Source organism: Crocuta crocuta, unplaced genomic scaffold (genome assembly GCF_008692635.1).
Source record: "Crocuta crocuta isolate KB4526 unplaced genomic scaffold, BGI_CrCroc_1.0 scaffold35, whole genome shotgun sequence".
NCBI classification, from domain to species: domain Eukaryota; kingdom Metazoa; phylum Chordata; class Mammalia; order Carnivora; family Hyaenidae; genus Crocuta; species Crocuta crocuta.
The window spans coordinates 3,436,351-3,460,992 of NW_027530625.1; the positions used below are offsets into that span (position 1 = coordinate 3,436,351).

The window sequence follows — 24,642 nt, forward strand, 5'->3', positions numbered from 1 at the left end:
TCTCTGCAGGATTTGGGGGAGGTTTGAGAAGCATTCAGTTACAGGAGGGGAAATAGGAACAAAAGACTTTCAAATCCCTTCCTTCCTTCCTGAAGCCTTGCATCATTGGTTAAACCTTAGAAGTAGCAGAGGAACGAGGGCTTTTAACTGTTTGTTTGTTTGTTTGTTTAAGCATTTCAGAAGCTTGTTTCAGCGTCATTCTGCTACCCACAGGTCCCCGAGTGGTCTGTTTGTTCAAGCCGCTGCTGATTCCATGGCTCTTGCCCACAGTACCTTCACTGCCCTGTTCCCCCTCTCTTTCCAGAGGCCAGCTAGAGCTCAGGGTCTTCGCTCACATCTCCCTGACCCACCAGGCAGAAGGAAGTGTCCCCTCATTTGCAATCCCTTTCTTTTGGGATTTTCCCTGGGGCGTGCGAGCTCCGCGGGTGGTGGCCGTGTCTTTTTCATCACTGTACCACCCAGCACAGTGGCACTTCGCCTGGGCTGTGCATCGTCCAGTCCCGGGCCCAGCCCAACCCAATTAAACCAGAACCTGGGGGTTGGCATGGGCAGCTGTGGTTTTTACAACCCCCTTAGGGAGTCTTATGTGCAGCCAGCCTGGAGGCGCCCTGGCCCCTGCCAGGCCCTCATCCAGCTGGCTTGGGCTGAGTCACAACCACTTCTGGAGCTGCTGGGAGCGCTGCAGTCCCGCCTCCTTCCTCTGCCTGTCCCTGGAGGTGTGTGTGTCCTGGGCTCACCCATGCCCAGCGTGGGGCTCTCATCAGAAGGGGCCCGCGGGTCTGCTCTTGTCGTTGCCCTTGCTGCTTTATGTGCCCACCTTAATTCAGTGAAACCCATGGGCAGTTTTGAGAGGATGGTAGGAACTTGATTCATCCATCCATCCACCCTCCCACCCACCCATAGTCCATGTATTGAGCACCCATCGTGAGCTAGGCGCTGGGTGGACGTAACACCTTTGAACAACTAATGTTCTGCTAGGGAAGGTGTACTAAACCTTCTGGGAGGCAAGGCTGTGTGTTTCTGTGTGTGCATACGTGCGTGTGTGCAGCTGTGTGTGCTAAGACCATGTTGTTGGTGAACATCAGGATTCTCAGCAACAGCAGCTGTGTGTATAGGCAATCGGGGAAGGTTTGGGGAGAACAGGAGATGTGACCTAGATTTTGAATGGTGGGGTGGGTGTCAGGGGAAGAGCTAGGTGCTCTTGGCTGACCTGTCTGGGGAGGGAGAAGCTGAGGGACTCATTCTGAGGCTCTTCCCCAGGGATAATTGCCTTCAGGGTTTTGGGTTGTTGTTTTTTTTTCTTCTGTTCATTCATTCATTCATCAAACATCTAGTGAGCACCTGCTGTCTTGTTCAAAGTTCAGATTGTGGACCAGTAGCTGTTTGTCACCTGGAGCTTGTTAGAAATGCAGCTTCCCAGGCCCCATCCTACACTTACTGAATCAGTATCTCTGGGTGTGGGTTCAAGAGTGTCTGTTTTAGCAAACTCTCCAGGTGACTCAGGCTAGAGTTTGAGAATCCTTCCTCCAGAATGTTGGATTTTCAACCATTATCATTGTATCCCCTCCCTCAGTGCTTAGCACAAAGGCCCTCCATGAATGTTTGGGTGCTTCCTGCTGTGTGCCGGGTCCTGCTGGGTACTGGGAGTGTGGGAGGTGCTTCAGGGGGAGGGTGGCATGTTCAGCCAGAATGTATGGTGATGATAGCCAGCAGGACACTAGACACCTACCTCTGAGTCTCAGAAGAAAAGTTTGGGCGGTTGGAGGGAGGTATTTTGGAAGGCACCAGCACACAGGTAGAATGGTTAGATGACCAAATGTCTGAAAGTCAGAGAAGAGGTTGGTAGTGTGGGACATGCCTGGCTGACCTGAAGCCAGCTGTTCTGATGATTCTGGCTTGAGAACTCATTTGCTTGGTGTTGAGGTGACATACCAGCATTTTTATTCTGTAGGCACTGGCCATCGGGTGAGAGTGTGACTGACCTTGTGTCACTCAACAGCAAGAGATCATTTCTCTTGGGTCTTCCTGGGATGGCTTCATTTGTAGAGCCTCTGCCTTCTGTTGGGGGTCCTCACTCTTCCTTCTGTCCAGGGGACAATCGGGCACCAAAACTTGATGGGAATGGGCAGGGCTGACCCTCATTTGTGGGCTGGTTGGAGTGGGGCTCACAGTGTACTGGAGACTGCTCCCTGCCCCCAGCACTGGGCTCCCTGGTTTTGCAGAGTTGGGCGCATAACAGGCAGGGCTTTGGCTACAGCAATGCTGTAGAACTTGACCCCGGATTTATTTTTGGAGAGAGAATTCCGGGATTTAACATTGCACTATATGAGCTGCAGGAACCTGAACCCCAGGCCCCATATCACAGGGTTTGTGGAAAATCTGTTTGGTATACAAACTGTTAATATGAATCTAGGCATAGGTCCCATAGAATGGATAGATTTATACACCAGATTCTTTTATTAGAAGTAACGGGGGCCTTTACTGGGGAAAAGGAAGTACTCGCCATTGTTAGTTTCCCTAGCTGGGAAATTCTTTGCGATCTAGGAGAGCTTAGAAAAATATTTGCCTTAGTTTCCTAATATCTTAACAGCCTTCCCAGTGGCCTGTGCCTTGTTACCACCTGACCATACTCAACAGTGTTGGTCAGGGTGATTTGGCTTCTGACCAGGTAAGTGGTCCAGACCAAAGTGCAGGAGGTACAAGGATGCCATTCTGAGCTTCCACCTCCCAGCCTGTGCACGGTCCTCCAGGAATAGTTCTAAAAGCCGGCCCGCCATTTGCTTGGGTGCTGCATGGACTCAGACCTCAGCCTCTCATCTCCTAAGGAGGTAGGTCTCCGCACCTTAGCTACATGGAGACAGCCCCATTTGTGTATCTGTGTGTGTTTGGTGTGCATTGGTGGAGCCTGGCCATGGCTCCCTCGTGTGGGAAATGGGGCCGTGTCCTTCTGCACCTGCTGAAGAGTTGTTAGCAGCAAGATGCCAGTAATCAGGGGGCAGCAAGGGGGCCTCGGGTCTTATAGACCACCGCTGCCACTGGGAAGCAGGCAAAGAGCCGCCCCACGGTGGGCACAGCAGCAGCTTTTATTGGGAGACGGCCTGCTCTCCGTCTCCACCCTGCTATTGGTCAGGTTCCCATGGCCAGGTGAAATATTTATCCACTTCTCTTCCCCAGCCCTGCAAGCTGGTGGATGTGGGCAGTTTATGTCTTTTGTGCCCTTGACTTTGGATTTCAGGCAAGCTGATTGCGAGGTCATCCTTCTGTAGGGATTTAATTAATCCACTGGTTTTGTCATTTCAATTACAGTAGCCCAGTTTAACCTGCCCCCCCCCCCTTTGAAATTACTCTCCTCAAAAGTTGTGTGCAAGTCATGCCTTCAGCCCTTGGTGCGCTGGTGCGGCTTCTGAGCTGGCCTTCCTCACTGAGGCAGGGAGGCCAAGTCCAGGTTCCCGCTGCACCTCCTTTGATGGCAGCGCCCCAACCCCCCCCTCCAGTTTTTTCCCNTTACTCTCCTCAAAAGTTGTGTGCAAGTCATGCCTTCAGCCCTTGGTGCGCTGGTGCGGCTTCTGAGCTGGCCTTCCTCACTGAGGCAGGGAGGCCAAGTCCAGGTTCCTGCTGCACCTCCTTTGATGGCAGCGCCCCAACCCCCCCTGCAGTTTTTGCCCCCCTGCCGCTAGAAGGGCCTCTGTGGAGAGAAGTCTGAGCTGTTGGTTGGGTTTTTATTTCAGTACAGGAGTTGATAAAACGAGATAAACCCCAGGCTCACAGGGCCGGGGAAATTAAACAGAGATGATATCAAAGTTCCCCTGAGTTTTCAACTGTGATACAGTAGCTTAGTTTTCTCCCAGACTGGGGCCGGGAGGCACGCCTTTGATTCAGAAACAATATTCAGCATCAGTTAAGCCCAGCACTGCTGACTTTTAGGGATTAAGCACACTGTTGTAGTAATTCTTTGATCAGCTACAAGGGAGCAGTGTGCTGTCTGTATGAGAGGCTTTATAGTTAAAGTTCATTTCTCTGTGAACCTGAGATGACAGCATTGCCAAGGTGCTGCAGGGCTGGGCGCCGGGGCCTTCTCCAGGCACTGTTTGCAGCATTGCAGGCAGAAGCGGGAGGCGGATTTTCTCCTACCCAGCCTCGTTGCATTGTATTCATCAGGCACGACATGGAAAAACGAACTCCTCCTGGATTTTCCTCCGGAAAATACACCTCACTCTAACTGATCCCATGTCGCCCCCACATGTACATGCAACACACACACACACACACACACTCACACACACTCTCCTGCCTGGTGGGGAAATCCTCTTGAGGTAGACACAGGAATAGCTGCCCGGGGTAAAGCTCTGTAGCCCTCAGCCTTGGAAATGACATAGCGGAGGCTGGCCACGCACCTGGAGTAAAGACTGGAATGGGGATTGGGGCCAAATGACCTGCGAGGTTACACTGGGAGCACTAGCTCAAGGTCATTGTTGCCACTGCGGGCTCCCTGTGCCCACGTGCAGACAGGACTCCCAGGTGACATCACCACCTGCACTCGTCCCCTGGCATTTACCGAGAACTGACTTAGTTTCAGGTTGGTTCAGTCTTACAGCTCTGAGAAATCTCCGCCTCCGTTGTGTTGTCATCTGAAACACTGGTCAACTTTCGGTTTTCCCTGTAGAGACCTTCCTTGCAGCCACAGCTGGGATGGTAGGAGTTTCCCCAAATTGCTCCCCCACCTCCTCCCGGTTGGCCTCGCGACTTCCAGTTGGTAATGGAGCCCCTGTGTGCTGTCGATTGCGCACGCACGGTGCTATACATCAACCTATTCCCTCCTGTGCAGTGCTCAGATCTCCCTCATTAGGCCTAAATTTACCTCCGTCCTACACAAACATGGCCTTAGCTCATTTTTATTGTTGTAAATTATTTATGAGGGAAATGTTGAATCTTGAAACTGAGGTGTGAGGAAAATTAATCCCATGTTACTTTTATCTTTCTGTACTTTCCTCCCCCTTGCTTCACTTACTGGGCTATGGCTGGAGAAAAGAAGAGCTTTGGCATTTTTAAAGATAATTAGTGTTGAAACTGCTTTCTCAATCAGGTCTCGGATGGGATGTTGGTCTCTGTCGGCACAGTGTCACGGAAAGCAGACCAGACCTGGGAAGGAGGACTAGATGTCCTCTTCCCGTCTGCCAGCTGCCAGGTTCATGGCTTCTGACCACTGTGGGCCTCAGTTTTGTCTTTTCTAAAATAGCGGTCGTAAGACCCAGCTGCCTCCCAGGTTTGGTCTGATCATCAACCGAGGAGGAGCCTGAGACAGCTTTTTGAGAATTGCAAAGCGCTGTACGTATGTAGTAGAGGTGTGTTAGTGTGTTTTGTGTGCAGTTAGAGTTTTGAGATTAGGGGTGGGTCTCCATCTGCTGTGTAGCTGCTGAGGATGAAACCAGGGGGTGCTGCAAGTAGGCCTGGGTATGTTCTGTTTTAGACCCGCATTGCCTCTTGCCAGACAGGTTAATGTTGGTCTTAAACGGCCGGCTCCCCCCTCTCCCCTCTCCGGCAGATCTGCTCTGCAGGCTTGCATTAATGGCCTCCTCTCCCCTCTCAGAGGCCTGGCCTGTGACCCTGGGCGGCTGAGTACTCGGCGGTGCCATCCCTTCTGGCTTGAGGCTCCACACAGCCCGGGAAACGTGGAGTGCTAGTTAATAAATGGCCTTTTGTTAGGAAGGTCAATTGAAGTGACGGTAGAGACGCTGTTAAAAGTAATTTGCAGTCAGAAAATATGTAATTCAGGGCAAGCTGCTTTGAGTGATTGCCTCTGCCATGGATATCTTGGGCGTTTCTCATTAAAAGCTTCCTTTGCTGGTGGTGGGGCTTCCTCCACCGCCGAGCCGGCCGCGGCCCCGCGCCGCGAGGAGTCATTTGTCTGTATTTCACAAAGGCTGCCTTGATCCCCAGGGTACAGCAACTGGGGGGAAAGGGAAGAGGGAGGCGTGCATCCGAGATGCTCTGTGCTCATGCTCTGCTGTCGCATCCTCCCGGCTGCAGGCTGGGCTGGGACCGTGCACGCATGGGCACAGGCCGCCGGCTCCTTTGTCTGCCTCAGCCGGAGGCAGCCCGCAGCCATCTTGGAACCTGCCGCTGGGCTGCCTCCCCGGTGCATTGTGGGAGCGTCGGGCTCCTGGGACGAGATTCCCCACTACCCTTGACCGAGGGTTTCGGGAAGCGAGAGCCGTGGTCTTGGGCGTCCTGATCGGTCGTGGTGACCCGGGGACGGGAATCTATCGGCAAATAAAATCTTTTATATATATTCCCATGTTTGCCTCTTCTCTCTCTCTGTCTTCTCTCTCTCTCTCTCATAGTAGAGGCAGTACTATCTTAATAATAATAATAATAAAAAAACTTACCTCGGATGTTCTTTATTAAATTCACAGCATGATATTTTAGCACTGGCAGAATTTGTACATTCCGTTAATGAGTTGTTAATTGCAAAGCGTTTTGGTAACCAACAGCAGGTACCCATATTTTTCAATCTGCAGCAGTGTTATTTTCGTGCTACCATACTATGGGATTTTCCAAGTGAAGATACTTTTTTGATTAGCATTTGCTTTGGATCAGGCCGGTGCAGATATTTAACTCCAAACCTTCTTTACTGGGGGCATGCGTGTCTACTCATTCAGTAAGTATTTACTTCATGCCTACTGTGTGCGGGAAGCACCAAGCCCTGTGCTTTATATAAACCTGCCTGGTAAATGAAATCTGAAAATACAAAATGTGGCGTGCTGTCCTACCCCCTGCCCTGGGCTCTAGAAGCTTATTTTCAGTAGAATTAAGTAAAGCATAACTTCGTTTAGCTTTTGTCATAAACAGAAGTTGAGAGTGTGGCTGCTGCCAGGCACTTCCTGGCTTTGATTGGAGACTTGTCTCAGTTTCATTGACAGATCTGTTTCTGGAGATGTCTGTGGGCTTTAGGGGACATTGATTACATGGGTAACTTGCATATAGCATTCTGATTGTTCCTATTTAAAAGGCTGCAGTCATTTTTAATAGCCTCTGCCTTTTCTGATTCTAGGCTGAGAACTTAAGAATATTTCTTCTCCCTGCCTGGTTAAGCAGGGTGTTTGGCTTGCTTTAGAAGCGGTAACCAGCTTTGAGACATCTGGTAGACCTACAACCAGTGGGATTTAATTGCTGCAGAAGGAGGTGGAATTTAACTTGCTCTTTTCCACTGCTTGTCCTTTTAAAAGAACTAAAAGTCATTTACATAAGGTGTTACCTCTTTTATTTGCTTTCTGGTGCACTGCCGCTGGAACAGCCCAGACCCAGTGTTCTCTATATTCTACTTGTCTCCTCTGGTCACATCTAGAGGCATTCAGCAGCAGAATAATAATTCCATTTCCCCTCCCTTTCTCCCAAAGTGCCCGGCAAGAATTATGGTCATTGTTAGTGTTTAGCTTTGAGTAAATGCCCACATGACCTGCAGTATTAAACACAACAGAAATGCCTGCCAGCCCTCCCCAGGAATGGCACCTACCACGTTTCTCGCCAGTTATGCTGGACCTGTGTGCCCCAAGCCTGCCAGTCTCGTCTGCTTTTTCTTGAGTGCCTACGGTGTGCCAGGGACCCCTTCGGGCCCTTCATTTAATGACTCCCTTAGGTCTCATGGCAGCTCTGTGACTGTCGGTAGCATGACCTCTTGGCTTCCTCAGAGTCACCCGCCAGTAAGCCGTGGAGCCTGGATGTGAATGCCATTCCTTTGCCTCTGTGCCCAGGACACTTTCTTCATGTGTCTGGAAGTCCTGCTTGCTCAGCAGCCCCCCCTTGGTTGTAATAGAGGCTGTGGATTGGGAAGCTTGCGCCTCCCCAAGGAGATAATGTACAGGAGAGAAGCAAACAGTGCTGTTAGATTCAGCTGCGTCTGATTTCTCCTCAGAGAAGCTACTGGCATCTGTTCAGAAGTCAGACAGCTTGTCAAGAGAGTCAAGAGTGGTTTGCTTTTGGGTTGGAGTAAAAGTCACTTCTCCAAGCCGAGACGGGCCCTCATCAACTCTGTTAGCCCAGAGTTCAGAGCCAACTTGAGAAGATCAGGGGTCAGAGATGACTTGAGTTCTTGATCTGAGGAAAGGGTCAGGTAAGGTCAGCAAGGCTCCTGTAGCTGGTTCAGGTAGACAGAGCTTAGCTCAGGATATTTGCCCCAAGATTCTGGTTCTAAGTGTTTGAGACTTTGTATTGTTCACTTTAAGCGGTCAGTTTGAATTTTGTGCTTTCTTTTTCCTTTTTGGAACTAGGACCAGTCCACCATGCCTGAAGTCAAAGACCTTTCCGAAGCTTTGCCAGAGACACCGATGGATCCCATCACGGGAGTGGGGGTCGTGGCTTCTCGGAACCGAGCCCCAACAGGCTATGATGTAGTAAGTCAAGATCCACTGATTCCACCATGTTTACCTCCTGTGTTCATGCCCCTCCAAACCTTGTGTGTAAATGTGCTTCTTCCCTCTAGGAGCTTAAACAGGAAGGGAGAGCATCGCCAGTTGGAAGGTGGGGGGGGGGAGGGGGGGTTTTGGTTTGNGTCCAAGAACCTGCGTCCATCTGGGCTGTTTCCTGACCGATATCACTTGAAATTTGTGATGGTCGTTTTCACCTTCAGTAAACCTAAAGGGCTGGCCCATTGATTTCTAAAGTCACTTCTAGTTGTGACATTTCATGGAGAGGATCCGAGAGTCTGAAAGTTCCTTGGTGGTTGGCATAGATGGTCCCACACATATAAACATCATCAGTGTATTGCCCTATGTTTGTATAGCTCTTTACAGTTTACAGAGCAGTTGCCTACCTGGGAACTTATTTGGTGGTCACAGTCCCCTGGATGACTAGGGGACAAGTAGTTTTATCTCCACTTGGCTGATTAAGAAAACCCAGGCTGTGATAAGGGAAGTGACAGAGTCCCAGCCCTTGGGAGTGGTGAATCAGGACCAGACCCCCTTCCAAGTCCAGTGCTCTGACTGATCACACCAGTACAGGTTAGCAGAGAACTTGCTATACTTTTCAGCAGGTGTCTGTGGTGGTGTCCAGTAGATGGCTAGAATTGGCTATTTTGCTGTTTCATTACGTAAATTGTGATTTGGGTGGAGCTTAAAAAGTGCTGAGTAACATTAGGAGGGTTTTGTTAACATCGGCTGTGGTCATATGTTCTGGGATTCTAAGGTGGTCATATTTTCAGTTTCCTTATTTTGTTTAAGACAGCATTTTATTCTTGTTTATTGAAAGTGTGCCATGGGGCACCTGGGTGGCTCAGTTGGTTAAGCGTCTGACTTAGGCTCAGGTCATGATCTTGTGGTCTGTGAGTTCGAGCCCCATGTCAGGCTCTTTATTGACAGCTCGGAGCCTGGAGCCTGCTTCGGATTCTGTGTCCCTCTCTCTCTGACCCTTCTCTGCCTATGCTGCCTCTCTCCCTTTCTCAGAAATAAATAAAAATTTAAAAAATAATAAAAAGAGAGAGAGCGTGCACCAAGAATACATAAGAATAAAAGATTATGGGTCTCATTAGCCACCACTGAAAACCTGCCACCATGATTATATTAGCATCTGATGTCCCAGGGGTAGGAGGGATACAATAGTCTGGTTCAGAAGAAGCCGTAAGGGATGCTTTCTTAGCCTTGACACTATTGACATTTGGGGCCAGATAATCAAAGAATTCAGCGTTGTGGGACTGTCCTGTGCCATGTAAATAGGAATCTTAGCAGCATGCCTGGCCTCTACCTACTAGATGCCAGTAGCATGCCCTTCCCCCCCCCGCCCCAGTTGTGACCAAAACTGTGACCAGACATCACCAGTGTCCCCGGGTAGAAGGGATAGAGGCCCAAAGCAAGCCCTGTTGGGGACACCGCAGTATATACTGGGTCAGCCAGCGCTGGGTCCTGAGCAAGGAAGCAGCAGCCCGTTAAAATGCTCCACATCACTTTCCCCACTGTTTGAAAGCTTATAAACATTTTAAAAGTGAAAGGGCTAGGGAATCTTTCCTGACAAAGATTTGAGTCTTACCTGCTGTCTGACTTCAAAGCACTGTTTGAATGTATAACTTGCCATTAAATAGAATCATTAGATATGGCTCTGTGCCACAAAACTCTTGGGAAGCTAATAAAAATGTTCCTGATTTGAGAAGCCAAAGTGTCTTTTGATGAATTAGATATGAAGCAGCAAGTCATGAATCAGGGCAGGGGCTCAGGCTTGCGGTCTCTGGGGGGACGGGCGCGGGGGTCGCTCTCCTGGGAGGGCTCCTGCGGGGGGCTCACCCCCAGGCCATGGGTCTCCGCGTCTTCCTGCTACTCTCCTCTGCTGATCTGTGTCTCTAACATTCGGCTTGTACCTTTGGGGTCATCTTGAAAGTGTGGCTAGTGGGTGGCGGATGGCCTTTGGTAGTCTGGTTTTCTGGAAGTCTTGGGAAGTCTGACAGGAGCAGAATCTATCCCTATCATTTTCTCCTAACATCTAGCTCAGGGCAGAAGAGCGCAGTGTCAAATGAGTAAAATTAATAAGCACATTTCATGATTATGCTGTACCACGCATTATAGTGAAAGGTGAGCAGGGCAAGAGGCTCCCCGGGGTCAGCCTGGCAATTACCCAGCCTCCGCACGCGGAGATGGAGAGTGTCCGAGCTCCCTCTGAAAGCCCTTCCAGGGAGAGGGGTGGGAGTCATCTCTGTGTACTGACCACTGGATTGTTCTCAGGTAAGATCTCGTTCTCTAGAGGTCCGACCCCGAGTTCAAGGGGAATGGGGGGAGGCCGGGCAGAAGAGAGGCCCTTCCCATTCCTTTCATCCAGAGTTTCATAGAAAGTCAACCCCCAGACCGAAATAGAAGGTGTTTTATGGCTGCGGGTTCTGAGATGCTTAGACGGAACGGCAGTGGCAGTGGCTGAGGAAACCTTGCCACTGTGGCGAGACCCCTCTCTGTCTGTCACATCCGCTGCAGGATTAATCCCTCCTGTGCAGAGTATGTTAAGTACAGTGACCACTCGGCCCCGAGAGTTGGCATGGAGGGACTGCGACCTCAGGTAGCACGAGCCCTTTAGAGCGAGCACAGGCCTTGTGGCTTGCTTGAAGTAAAAGATGCCGCACGTACATTTATAAAAATTTAATTTTCTAACTTCTCTTTCCTCCAGGTCAGGGGAAGCTTCTTAGGCTAAGGGGCTGGGGATTATTTGCGAAGCTTCGCAATTTATTGTCCGTGTTTCTGTAGTCCTCTTTGAAATAGCTTGTGCTTTCTGTTCCACGGCCACACTCTCAGGTCTTAGAGCGACCGGTGAGGATGTTCCCTGGCGTCAGAGGGCGGGTGGGTTGTGTGTGTGACGCCACAGCGCCCGTGTGCCGACTCTGTGTTGCAGATGCCTGGCATTTGCTGAAGGTGGTGCGTGCTGTTGTGTCATCCGTGGTGAAGATGGTACGTGCTGTTGTGTCATCCGTGGGTGCTCAGTTTTCAGTGACTCGTGATGTCATAGGAGCCCTTGGTGCTAAAACTCTCCTGTGCAGAATCGACCTTTGATTCCCAAGTCAGTCTGGGGGGTGGCAACATCTGAGGACGTCAGGCCGGCCGTCACTGGTGACCACTGCAGGTGTATTTCCCATGCATTTCCAGAGAAATACAGCCTAATACGTCCTGTCCTGCCTTTTACTTACGTTCTTTTGCCTTTCCAAACGAGTGTTTACGACTCAGAGACTAACGCCTCAACACTGTTATTTATGGGACGATTCTTTCCAAAATGGAAATCGCTTCCTTTGATAATATGATTTCTGCTAATATGCTTTCATATGGTAATGTACTGCTTTGGCAAAAACTAACAGGACGAAAAGTCAACAATACAGAGAAAGAATAATCAAACACCCTAGAGTGTTTTTATTTATTTTAATTTTTTTGAGAGAGAGAGCAAGTGAGCAAGAGGGGCAGAGGGAGAGAGAGGGAAGGGGGGGCAGAGAGAGAGAGAGAGAGAGAGAGAGAGAGAGAATCTTAAGCAGGCTCCACGCCCAGCATAGAGCCCAACCTGGAGCTCGATCCCACGACCCTGGGATCATGACCTGAGCCAAAATCAAGAGTTGGATGCTCAACCTACTGAGCTACTCAGGCGCCCCTAGGGTGTTTAATTTAAATTGTTTATTTGTCCAACCTATTTTGTAAGCAAACACTATGTGTTAGCTAGGAACTGGGGATATACTGGTGAGTAAAAATATCTAGGGTTCCTGCCGTCACAAAGCTTGCAGTCCAGAGGGAGAGGAAGACAATCAAATGACCACACATGAGTTCTGACAGCATGAACCTGCTTCAGCTTACTTCTAGAAATCCTTCCCTTTCTTCTCTGCCCTGACACCTGCCAGTCCCCCAGCTTTTTCTGAGCCCCTCCCAGGGCGCCACCTCAAGTGTGCTCAGGGTTCTTAGCTCTGGCTCTCTTCCCTGCCACCACACTGTGCCATTTTGGCTGGTGACACATGTGCGGTTGCCCTTGGCTGGGTACATACGGCTCCCTGCTAACCTGTCAGTCAGTGACTGCTCCCACCTCCTGGCCTGAGTCGGGCCGGACGTATGCCTTCTTCTTAGTGACCTGCCATGGCTTCGTATAGAACAGCTGAGATTGGAATCACTTTTTTTTTCTAAGTTTATTTATTTATTTTGAGAGAGAGCAAGAAAAAGCAGGAGAGGCCAGAGAGAGAGGGAATGAGAGAGAGAGAATCCCAACAGGCTCCGCACTGTGAGCGCAGAGCCAAAATTGGGATTTGAACTCATGAACCATGAGGTCATGACCTGAGCCAAAATCAAGAGTCAGACGCTTAACGGACTGAGCCACCCACGTGCCCCCAGAGTCACTTTTAATGAGACTTAGCTGGAACTGTGGGGGTAAGGAGAGTGAGAGAGTAAAACTCAGAGAATATGGACGCCTGCTCCTGAGGCCCAGTGTCCTTTGACCCCTACTTGCCCAGACTCTGCTTTCATTTTGCCTACCTCAGAACAGCGTTTAGGGTTGAGTCCCAGCCTCAGAGAAAGTAGAAGATACTTTTCTTTTTCCTTGTGGTGATCTAAGACCGCCTCCATTCTCTTCTGAAAACCTTCACCCTACACATGAGAGTCTCTGTGGTACGGTGACCCCAAAGTGATGGATTAGCCCCTTGCTAAGTGAGTATTTCCAGATGTCCAGGTGGAGGAATCTCAAAACTTGTGAGATTTAATCTCACAAAGGTCCTCTCAATCTCCCGGAGGACCCCACACCCCAGATTCCCGATGCACTGGGTCTGGGGCAGGGCCTGAGAATTTCATTTTGACCAATTCCCAGGTGATGTTGATGCTGCTGGTCCAGGGGCCACACTTTGAGAACCACTGACCTAAACCAAGTCATTCTTTTTATTTAAAAAAAATTTTTTTTGAGAGAGAAAGAGAAAGAGAAGGAGGGGACATAGAGAGAGGGAGACACAGAATCCCAAGCAGGCTCCAGGCTCCGAGCTGTCAGCACAGAGCCCGACACGGGGCTCGAACTCACAGACTGTGAGATCATGACCTGAACCGAAGTCGGCCACTTAACCAACCGAGCCTCCCAGGTGCCCCTAAATCAAGTCATTCTTAAATAGTCTCTACATGTGGCCACCACACATGTACCTCAGGGACGGCTGTGCTAACTTTTTCTGCTGTCATTCAGCCTTTCCTGATTGAGAGTTCTGGAATTCTCTGAGGATGTGTGTGTATGTGGGATTTTTAAAAAATATATTTTAAAAATATAAAATGATATTATTGATATTCTCCCAACTTAAAAAAAATAGTATATTGTGGGCATAGATATCTATCAATCGATGTAGGCATATCTCATCCTTTTAATGATGAGTATTGTATTATCTGGCTATGCCAACATTTGGCTAATCCCACATTGAAGGTCACTTTAGTTTGTTTCCCATTTTTGTTTGTAATATGCTAAACAAAGTCTTTGTATATGTACCTTGCTGTGGCTGTCCAATTAGCTCCCTAGAATAATTCCATAGGTTGGAATTACTGGGTCAGGATATTCACATTTTAAGTTGATTCACATTACTGATTGCCTTTCAGAAAGGTTGTGACATTCTGCCAGTTTTTATTCTCATTAAGGTGAATGTGAGTAAAATGAATGGGGGGGGGTATGCAGAGGAATGAATGGACTCAGTCTCCCCCTCCCCCAGGCTCTGTGCCCAACTTCCGTGGTACTGGGCCTTCTCACAGGGCACACCTCCAGGAGGGAGGGCCTAGTGCCACCTGTGGATCCTGTCCCAAGAGGTCTGTCATCCTTGAGAGGCAGACTCCGTACAGGACAAAAATCCAGCTTTAATCTGGCGCACATGNAGAGGGCCTAGTGCCACCTGTGGATCCTGTCCCCAAGAGGTCTGTCATCCCTGAGAGGCAGACTCCGTACAGGACAAAAATCCAGCTTTAATCTGGCGCACATGATTTCAGTACGTCTTCCAAGTCTCACGTCCTTCTAGTCCCTTGTTCTCTGGACTCACTGAACCTCTCAGGTCCTCGTATTTGCAAGAAGCAGAAACTTTATAGCTTCGTACCTCTGAGTCTACTCTTCCTCATAATTCCAGAATTCCTATACCTCTCCCCCCTTTCTGGGGTAAAATCTGACTTCTCCTTCAAAACCTCGTTTGAGTAGCTCCTTAATGAAACCACCTGATATCACTCATTCGCTTATTTATTCACGTGTTGGCTTCACGAACACTGTCGCTGTGGGTCACCTGCTGTTGTGCAAGGCCCTGGGAATCCCAGGTCTGGTGAAAGGTGAGAGAGGTGAGCCTGGGAGGGTGGGTGAGGCCGGATCTCAGCACAAAGGGAGCTGCCTGTTATCCTGAGAGCGGTGGGGGCGTCAAAGCGCTTCCGGAGGGAGAGAGTCTTAGATTTGCGTTTTCGCAAGGTCACTTGGCGTGTGCAGCAAGGGGAATGATTGGAAGATGTAGGTACCAGGGCAGGAGGGTGGGTCTGGACGCCGTGTGCTAGCGCAGGGCGGGGTGCAGGTGGAGAAAGGTGATTGGCTCAGTTTTGGGGACGCTGAGTGAAGTGCTTATGTGACGTCCAGGCGGAGCTGTCGAGGAGCCCGAGGTCTGCAGGTCTAGTGTGGGGTCTGGGGGTCGTCATCACATAGCAGAGACCACAGTGTTCCTGGGAGGTGGTCCTGTCACATCAGGGTCCCTAAGTTACCGCTGAGCACTGGGTGTGAAGGGGCCCCTGCAGAGGGGACCGGGGCTGAGCGTCCAGAGAAGTAGGTGACCATTAGTAAGAGACTGAAGGGAAAATGAGTCTTTCTGGAAGAAGGGTAACTTTCACAGTTGCCTAAAGGGTAAGTAAACTCAAGCCGAAAGGTGTCTGTTGAGTTAATACGAGGAAGGTGATTGTAGACTCAGCAGCAAGACTGGAGGGGACCCGAAGAGCCCACCTGAAGTGGGAGGGGACCTGGAAGGCAGGGAGGGAGAGGGAGGTGGCAACTGGAGGGTGACATGGGGTCGGGAGTCTTTTTTCCCTTGTTTACAGGTGGGAGTGTGTGTGAGCACGCTGCCCATGGGAAGGAACCGGGGGAGAGGGGGTGTCTGAGGAAGCACAGCCCACAAGGGGCAGAGGACTCGGCATTCAGGGCCCACCGGAGAAGAGCCAGAAAGGGATGCTTGCATGACTGCTGCTCCCTCCAGGCACCATGAGCTGGGAAGCTGGCCTTGGTCACGGTCACGAGCGTGGGCCTCTTGGGCAGACCTGGGCCGCTTGTGCCTTAAGCCTGCACTTCCTCTGTCCCCTTTCTCCAGCACAGGTGCTTACTTCTGAAACTAATTAGACAACAAAACCTTTCTTAAAAACTGTTGGACCTGAATAATTTATATATGCCCTAAATGTATGTGGGATTTGCTAAATAATTAGAAGTTTCAAATGCTTGAACTGTCAAACGTGAGTGGTGCTTGGGGGCCTAAGCGAGACTGACTCCCCTCTGGGCCAGTGGACTGTGTCGAGGGGGCACAGAGAAGGGTGAGTTTAAGGCCCTATGCCTGCAAATGAGGTCCCACTTAGCACAGCGGTAGAAGAAAAAAGTAATCCGTTGAATGCTGGAACAGGTTTCAATAAGCTAGTCTTTGTATATAGCACCCAAGGAATTCTTAAAAAGTCACATGAAAAGCACGTGAAGACACTAACAATATCTTATTAGAAACCTATGGTGAGGACCCTGGGTGGCTCAGTCGGCTGACCATGTGACTCTTGGTTTCGGCTCAGGTCATAATCTCACCATTCATGAGATCAAGCCCCGTGTTGGGCTCTGTGCTGCGAATGTGGAGCCTGCTTGGGAATCTCACTCGCCCTCTCCCTCTCTCTTCCCCTCCTCTCTCTCTCTCAAAATAAATAAACATTGGGGGAAAAAAAAAGAAACATGGGGGACATCAAGTGGGAAATGTGGGGTGTAGTCATGTGTCTAGTCTGATCCCAGCCAACACACAGCCCTCCGGAAATCTGAGGTGCTACTTGTGACCAGAAAGCAGTCTCGTGATCAGAGCCCACGGCCTCGAGGAGCTGCCCCCGCCCCCCACCGCTCCCCCAAGCTCTGTCTGCCTCCACAGAGCAAAAGCAGAAGCAAGGGACAACAGCTTCTTCCGGCCGCCTCCAGTCCCCTCCCCAGCGCCCTACTGCCCTGCCGTCCGTAGCGGAAACCACCGCGGGCCGAGACCCGCCTCACACATGGGTTTATTTTCAGAACCAGAGCTTGTTTTGAGAAAAGCACCAGGTGTTCCTCCCTTTTGTGAGAAAATACATTAGATGGAGAATTACTGAAAACACGAATAGTGGTTTTATGACCGGCCCCTGAGCCGGTTTCCTGTGGCTTGGATTAGCCAACTTCTTGCAACGCTGGCCTCTTCCCTGCTTGTTGGCCTGTGCCCCGCAGAGCCCTGCTGGCCTCGGACATCCAGGAGGTGTGCTTCTTGCACACCTCCTCTGCTGTTAGGATGAGCCTAGCAGAAGTAGTGGCTCAGGGGCGCCTGGGTGGCTCAGTCTGTTAAAGTGTCCGACTCTTGGTTTCGGCTTAGGTCATGATCTCACGGTTCAGGAGTTCGAGCCTCACATCCGGCTCTGTGCTGATGGCACGAGCCTGCTTGGGATTCTCTCTCTCTCCCTTTCTCTCTCTCTCTCTGTCCTTCCCCAGCTCATGCTCTCTCTTTCTCTCTCAAACAAACAAACAAAAAAAAAAAGGAAAAAAGACATGGTAGCTTGAATTGTCTGCTTCTAGACTTCCATCCCACCAACTCTTTATTTGGGCTCTGACCCAAAGACTTTCTTCTCACTAATGACTTTCTGCGTAGCTGGTTCATCTGGACGGTGGAGAGGACTTGACAGTGTGGCGTTCTCGTGCTTCCTCTCGTTCGCTCACCTTCCTATTCATGCTTAGAAGGGCTTCTGACAAAGAAACCCCAGTTAGTTGGGTTAATGGAAAAGGGGGACTTCCTTTAATTTTTCCTTTTTTAAAATTTCAGTTCAGCTTTTTATTTGGAGATCACTGTAGATTCACATGCAGATGTAACAAGTAATACAGACCGATCCTGTTTTTATTCATGTTCCCCCAATAGTAACATCTTGCAAGTTCAAATACCACATCCTAACCAGGATAATGACCCTGAAACTGTCAAAACGCAGAACATCTCTGTTTTCAGATGGACGTGGGGTTTTATTTTTACCCTGGTGTGATGAGGCCAAAAGATCAGGAGACAAGTGCCATTGGACAGGTAGTTTGTTATATTCCCGGCTCCCGGGAGATGGGGACAGGCCGTGCCCTGCAGGGCCACACAGGGAGCCCCAGCAAAGGGCAGGAGGCAGAGGGAGGAAGCACAGAGGGGAGCCTTTATTGTGGTTTCTGTGTGGAAAGGCAAAGCAAGTCAGATAAAAGACTTAGGACCGGCTGGTAGAAATAATTTCAGTGGGCTCAAGGCTAGTCAGTGGTCAGACACCTGGCCCTGGGGTGATTTGGGGAACAGTCAAGGCGACTGATAAAAGGAGTTGGTTGGGGATGTAGACTCAGGGTTGGTTGGTTTGCATATAAACACTGCGCTCATAGGCAAGTTGTGTACGATCTCTAGCATTAACCAACCTCTTCCTTATCCACTGGCAACCGCTCATTTGTTCTGCATTTCTATAATTTTGTCGTCTCAGGAGCATCCTATCAATGGAATCATATAGCATGTAACCTTTTGAGACGGGCTTTTTTATTGTTGTTTTTCAAAAATTCAGCATAAATCTCTAGAGATTCATCTCTTGACACTTTTTATAGCCAAATAGCATTAATTGGCGTGGCTGCACCACAATTTATTCAACTGTTTACCTATTGAAGGACGTCTTGGTTGTTTCCAGTTTGGAGCTATTATGAAGAAAGCTGCTGTAAATACTTGTGTACACGGTTTTATGTTAGCATAGGCTCTCATTCCTCTGGGATAAAGGTCCAGGAGTGCAGCCACTGGTCGTATCATAGTTGTGTGTTTAGCTTTTTTTTAATTTTTAATGTTTTATTTATTTTTGAGAGAGAGAGAGAGACAGTGGGAGCAGGGGAGGGTCAGAGAGAGAGAGGGAGACACAGAATTAGAAGCAGGCTCCAGGCTCTGAGCTAGCTGTCAGCACAGAGTCTGATGCAGGGCTTGAACCCACGAACCGTGAGATCATGACCTGATCCGAAGTTGGACGTTTATCCGACTGAGCCACCCAGGCGCCCCTCGTATTTAGCTTTTTTAAGAAAATGCTAAATTCTTTTCCTGCGTGACTGTAACTTTTTACATTCCCGCTGGCAATGTATAAACGATCCAGTCTCTCTACATCCTTCCCAACATTTATTATTGTCCATTTTTTTTTTGTAATCGACATTCCGATAGGTGTGTAGTGGTAAGTCACTTGGTTTTAATTTGTATTACTCTTATGGCTAATGATGTCAGACACCTTTGCACTTATTTGCCATGTCTGTATCTTCCGTGAAACGTCACTTCACTGCTTACTCCTTTCCTAATTGGATTGTTCAGGGTTTTTACTGTTTTAAGAGTCTGTGTGTATTCTAGGTACGAGTCTTTTGTTGATTACATGGTTTGGGAAAACTTTCTTCTGGTCCATACTTATCTTTTTATGTTAACAGGGTCTTCCACGAGCAAAAGTTTTAAATTTTGACAGAGTCCCACTTACCAGTTTTTGCATTTATCAGTCATGTTTTTGGTGTCAAGTCTAAGAACTCTTAGCCTGGCCTTCGATCCTGAAGATTTTCTCTGATTTTATTTTTTCCCTACAAGATGTGTAGTTTTACATTTAGGTCTGTGATACATTTTGACTTAGATTCTGTACCCGGTGTGGACTTAGGTCTGAGTCCTCACTGCTAGAGATGAGCGGCTGCTCCAGTACTGTTTGTTGGAGAAGCAACCTTTCCTTCCCTTTTGAATTGCTTTTGAGCCTTTAGAAAAAATCAATTGGGCATATTTGTGTGGCTCTCTCTTAGGTTCCATTGTGTGTGTCTAGCCCTCTGCCAGTACCGCTCAGTATTGATCACTGCAGCTCTGTCATATGTCTATAAATTGGGTAGAATGATTCCTCCCACTTGATTCTTATTTTTAAAAATTGTTTCAGCTATTCAAGTCCTTTGTCTTCCCATATAAATTCTAGCATAATCTTGCCCATATCTAGAAAACATATGCTGGGATTTAGATGGGAACTAACATTTAAAAGGAGTTCTGACCCAATTCCAACATGGGGGGAGGGCTGGTTCTCCACACCAAAAACAAACAGTTCACAGACACCAGCTGCTGGCGTATCACAGTTCAACTGTGACACTACCTGCCCAGTGATAGCATCAGATCCTGCTTCAAATGACCACATTTTACTTATGAGATCACCAGTTATGAAAGAATATAACCCGGGGGTGCCTGGGTGGCTCAGTCCGTTAAGTGTCCCGACTTCAGCTCAGGTCATGATCTCATGTGTGCGTTGGAGCCCTGCATCCGGCTCACTGCTTTCAGCACAGAGCCCGCCTTGGATCTTCTGTCCCCTCTCTCTCTGTCCCTCCCCCACTCCTGCTCATGCTCGTTCTCTCTCTCTCAAATAAATAAAACATTAAAAAAAAAAAAAAAGGATATAACCCAGGAACAGCCAGATGGAAGAGAGGCCTAGGCCAAGGTGCAGGGAGAGGGCGTGGGGCTTCTGTGATCTTTCTTCCAGGGCACGATTCTCCCCACATCTCCACGTGCTCACCAACTTGGAAGCTCTCCAATCCCCATCCCTTTGGATTTTTGTGGAGGCTTCATTCCATAGGCACAATTGATTAATCATTGGTCGTTGCTGATTGGTGCAAACTCCAGCTTCTCTTCCCTCTCCAGAATCAAGGAGTGGGACTGAAAGTTCCAACCTTTTATTCATGGTTGGTTCCCTGGGCAGCCCCGATTCTTAGGTGCTTCTCAAGTTACCTGACTAATATAAACCCAGTTGTGGTAGAAAGGGGCTTGTTATAAATAGTAAGCCACCTCATTGACCTTTATGGCTCTGAAACAATTTCAGGAACTGAGGGCGAGAGACCAAATACTATCACAAAAGATGTTCTCATTACCTTTATTGCTCAGGAAATTCCAAGGGTCTTGGGGAGCTATAAACTAGGAACCATGAGTGAAGACCAAATATGTATGTCTTATTTTTTTTTAATGTATGTTTATATTTTGAGAGAGAGAGAGCAAGCATGAGTAGGGGAGGGCCAAAGGATCCAAAGCAGGCTCTGTGCTGACAGCAAAGAGCCTGACACTGAGCTTGAACCCACAAACCCTGAGATCACCACCTGAGCCAAAGTCGGATGGCTAGCTGACTGAACCATCCAGGCACACTACCGGCTATATGTTTCTTATAAATCACGGTGTCAAGGAGCACCTGGGTGCTTCAGTCACTTAAGTGTCCGGTTTCAGCTCAGGTCATGATCTCATGGTTTTAGAGTTTGAGCCCTGCATTGGGCTCTGTGCTGACAGCTTGGAGCCTGGAGCCTGCTTTGAATCCTGTGGCAGGCGCTCTCTCGCTCTCTCTCTCTCAAAAATAAGTAAACATTAGAAAATTTTAAATTACGATGTCACAATATTAAATCTGTATATCTGTATATCACAATTTAAATCTGTATATATATTAAACTATACATCTATATATCAATATTAAATCTGTATATTTGAGGAGATTTGCATCTTTATTATGTTGAGTTTCCCAATTCATTAGCATAATATTCCCTCCATTTATTTAGCCTTCTTATTACATTTACCAGCATTTTTTAGGTTTCAGCAGACAAGCTGTATACTTGTTTGGTATAATTAAATTAAACCTCCATACTTCAATTTTGAATAATTGTAAATGGAATTGTATTTTTATCATTTTATTTATTTATTTTCAAGTTTATTTATTTGAGATAGAGAGAGAATGAGAGAGAGGAGAGAGAGGGAGAGAATGAGCAGGGGAACAGGTAGAGAAAGAGAGAAAAAAATCCCAAGCCGACTTTACACTGTCAGTGTAGAGCCTGACATGGAGCTCAAACTCATGAACCATGAGATCATGACCTGAGCCAAAATCAACAGTCAGACGCTTAACTTACTGAGCCACCCAGGTGCCCTGTATTTTTAGTTTTGATGTCTGTGTGTTCATTGCTATTGTATAGAAATAGAATTGATTTTTGTATGGTTATCTTTGCCTAACTCACTATTGTATGTTTATCATTACTGAACTTTGAGACCTTGCAGAACTTACTTAGTGTATATTCCTTGGGATTTTGTGTAGACCATCAGATCAGTTTTTCTTCCTTTTTAACCCGTATTCCTTTTACTTCCTTTTCTTGCCTTATTGCAATGGCTAGAACTTCAAGCACTGTGTTGCATAGAAGTGGTGAGAGTAGGACATCCTTGCCTTATTCCTGATCATAAGAGGAAAGCATTCAGTCTTCTACCATTAAGTATAATATTAGTTCTAAGTTTCTTTCTTTCTTTCTTTCTTTCTTTTTTTTTTTGGTCTGTTTATTTAGTTTAGAGAGACAGTGCGAGTGGGAGGGGGGAGAGAGAGAGAGAATCCCAAACAGGCTTTGTGGTATCAGCACATAGCCCCATGTGAAGCTTGAACTCCTGAAACCATGAGATCAAGACCTGAGCCAAAATCAAAAGTCAGACACTTAACCGACTGAGCCACCCAGGAGCCCCACTGTAGGTTTCTTTATAGATGCTTTTTATCAAGTTGAAGAAGGTTCCTTCTATTCCTGTTTTTTTCTGAGAATTTTAATGGCGAATGGTTGTTAAATATTGTTAGATGCCTTCTCTGCATTCATTGATACAAGCATGTGTTTCTTTCTTTAGGCTGTTAATGTATTACAGTGATTGATTTTTGAATAATGAACCAGCTTTGCAAACCTTGAGTAGATTCTACTTAGTTTTGGTGTACAATTCTTTTTATTTATTGCTGAATTATTTTTGCTAGCATTTTGTTAAAAATTTTTATATCTGTATTCATGAGAGATATTGATCTGATATCGTGATATTGATTTTCTTTTTGGTACTGTTTCTATCTGGTTTGGCATTACTAGATTCACAAAATTAATTGGGAAGGGTTTCCTCCTGTTTTCTGGAAAGGATTGTGTAGAATTGGTGTTAATAAAATGTTAGGTAGGATTTTAATGTTAGGCAGAACTCTAATGAGATAGTCTGGACCTGGACATTTACTTTTTGTAAGTTCTAAAATGATGAATTCAGTATCCTTACTAGTTATAGGGCTATTTGAATAATTTATTTCATATTGGGTAAGTTGTGGTGATTTATGTTTTTTGAGGAATTGATCCATTTCATCTAAGTTGTCAAATTTATGAATGTAGAATTGTTCATAGCATTCCATTATTATCCTTTTGATGTCTGCAAAGTCTGTAATAGTACTCTCCATTTATATTGGTAATTTGTGTCTTCCTTCTTTTTTCTTTGTTAGTCTTCCTAGAATTTTGCCAATTTTATTAACCTTTTAAAAAGTCCAGCTCTTTGTTTCATTGGTTTGTCTCTATATTTGTCTTTTCAATTTTATTGATTTCTGCTTTTGTCTTCATTATTTCCTTACTTTGCTCACTGTAGGTTTGTTTTGCTCTTTTTCTAGGTTCTGGAGGAAGGATCTTGGATTATTGATTTGAGACTTCTCTTCATTTCTCATGTTTGCATTTAGTTCTGTGAATTTCCCAACTCAATAATGCTTTAGCTATATCCCACAAATTTTCATATATATATTTTTTAAAATTTTCATTCTGTTCAATGTATTTTTTAATTTCCCTTTAAATTCTTTTACCCATGGGTTATTTAGAATTGTGTTATTTAGCTTACCAGTGTTTAATGAGTTTCCTGGAATTTTTCTGTTACTGATTTCTAGTTTCATTTGATTGTGATTGGAGAACACACCCTGTATTTCAGTTATTTTAAATTTGTTGAGGTTTGTTTTATATATAGCCCATGAAATAAATGGTCTATTTGGGCATACATTCCATGATCACTTGAAAAGACTGTGTATCTGTTACTGAGAGGCATTTTCTTTAAAAGAGGATTATCACTCTTGGTTGATAGTATTGTTGTGTTCTTCTGTATCCTTGCTGATTTTCTGTCTAGTTATTCCATCAATTTTTGAGATAAGGGTGTTGAAGTCCCCAACTACAATTTTGGAATTGTTTTTTTCCCCCTTTCCATTCTATAGTTGTAACTTCATATGTATTTTACAGCCCTGTTTTCTGGTACATGCATTTAGGATTGCTGTCTTTTTGGGTGTAAGGACCTGTTATCATTATATAATGTCCCTTTCTGTGTCATAATTTTCTTGGCTCTGACATCTATTTTATCTGATATTAATGTAGCTACTCCTGCTTCCTTTTAATTAATATTTTATGACATAACTTTTTCTATACTTTTACTTGAGCCTGCCAATAGCATTATATTTGATATAAGCCTTATATCAAATTAGATCATGATTTTAAATCTACTCTGCCAGTCTGTCTTTTAATTGGTGTATTTAGACCATTTATATTTAATGTAATTATAATTTGGGGCTTAAACCTACTATTTTATTTCTGATTTTCTGTTTTTGTTTGTTTCTGTGTTCTTTCTCCCCCCTTCCCATGGGTCACTTGAATATCTGTTAGAATTTCATTTTGGCTTATCTAATTGTTTTTGAGTGTCCCTTTAAAGGCTTTTTAAAAAATAAATTAATAAAGGCTTTTTTAGTGGCTTCTCTAGGTATTACAGTGTGTGTGTGTGTATCTTATAACAATCTACTGGTAACCCCATTTCACTTAGTTTAAGTGAAGCGTAGAACCCTTACTCTCTTTCATGTCCCTTTACTTTCCCTCATTTATAATATAATTACCTTAAATATTTCCTCTACATACATTTAGAACTTGTCAATGTTGTGATTTTTGCTTCTACCATCAAACATAGCTAGAAAATTCAAGAGAAGGAAAGTGTATTTACCTGTACTTTTGCTTACTGTATTTTTTTTCTTCCTTCCTGATATTTCAGGGTTTCTGCTTTTATCATTTCTGTTTAGAAGACTTTCTTTAGCCATTCTTTTAGAGTATTTCTGCTTGTGACAGTTTCTCTTAGTTTTTTTTTTTTTTTTTTTTTTTTTTTTTTTTGGT

At 46.6% G+C, this 24,642-nt stretch overlaps 1 protein-coding gene across 4 annotated transcripts in view; it reads left to right on the forward strand.

The window, feature by feature from the left end:
• MVB12B (multivesicular body subunit 12B) overlaps window positions 1–24,642 on the forward strand; it is a 274,057-nt gene that overhangs the window by 87,145 nt on the left and 162,270 nt on the right. For all 4 annotated transcript variants that reach the window (XM_077768243.1, XM_077768246.1, XM_077768244.1 and 1 more), the window contains exon 3: window positions 8,268–8,390. In XM_077768243.1, coding sequence (XP_077624369.1) covers window positions 8,280–8,390 — 111 coding nt within the window. In that variant the 5' untranslated portion in view covers window positions 8,268–8,279. The remainder of the gene's footprint in view (window positions 1–8,267; window positions 8,391–24,642) is intronic.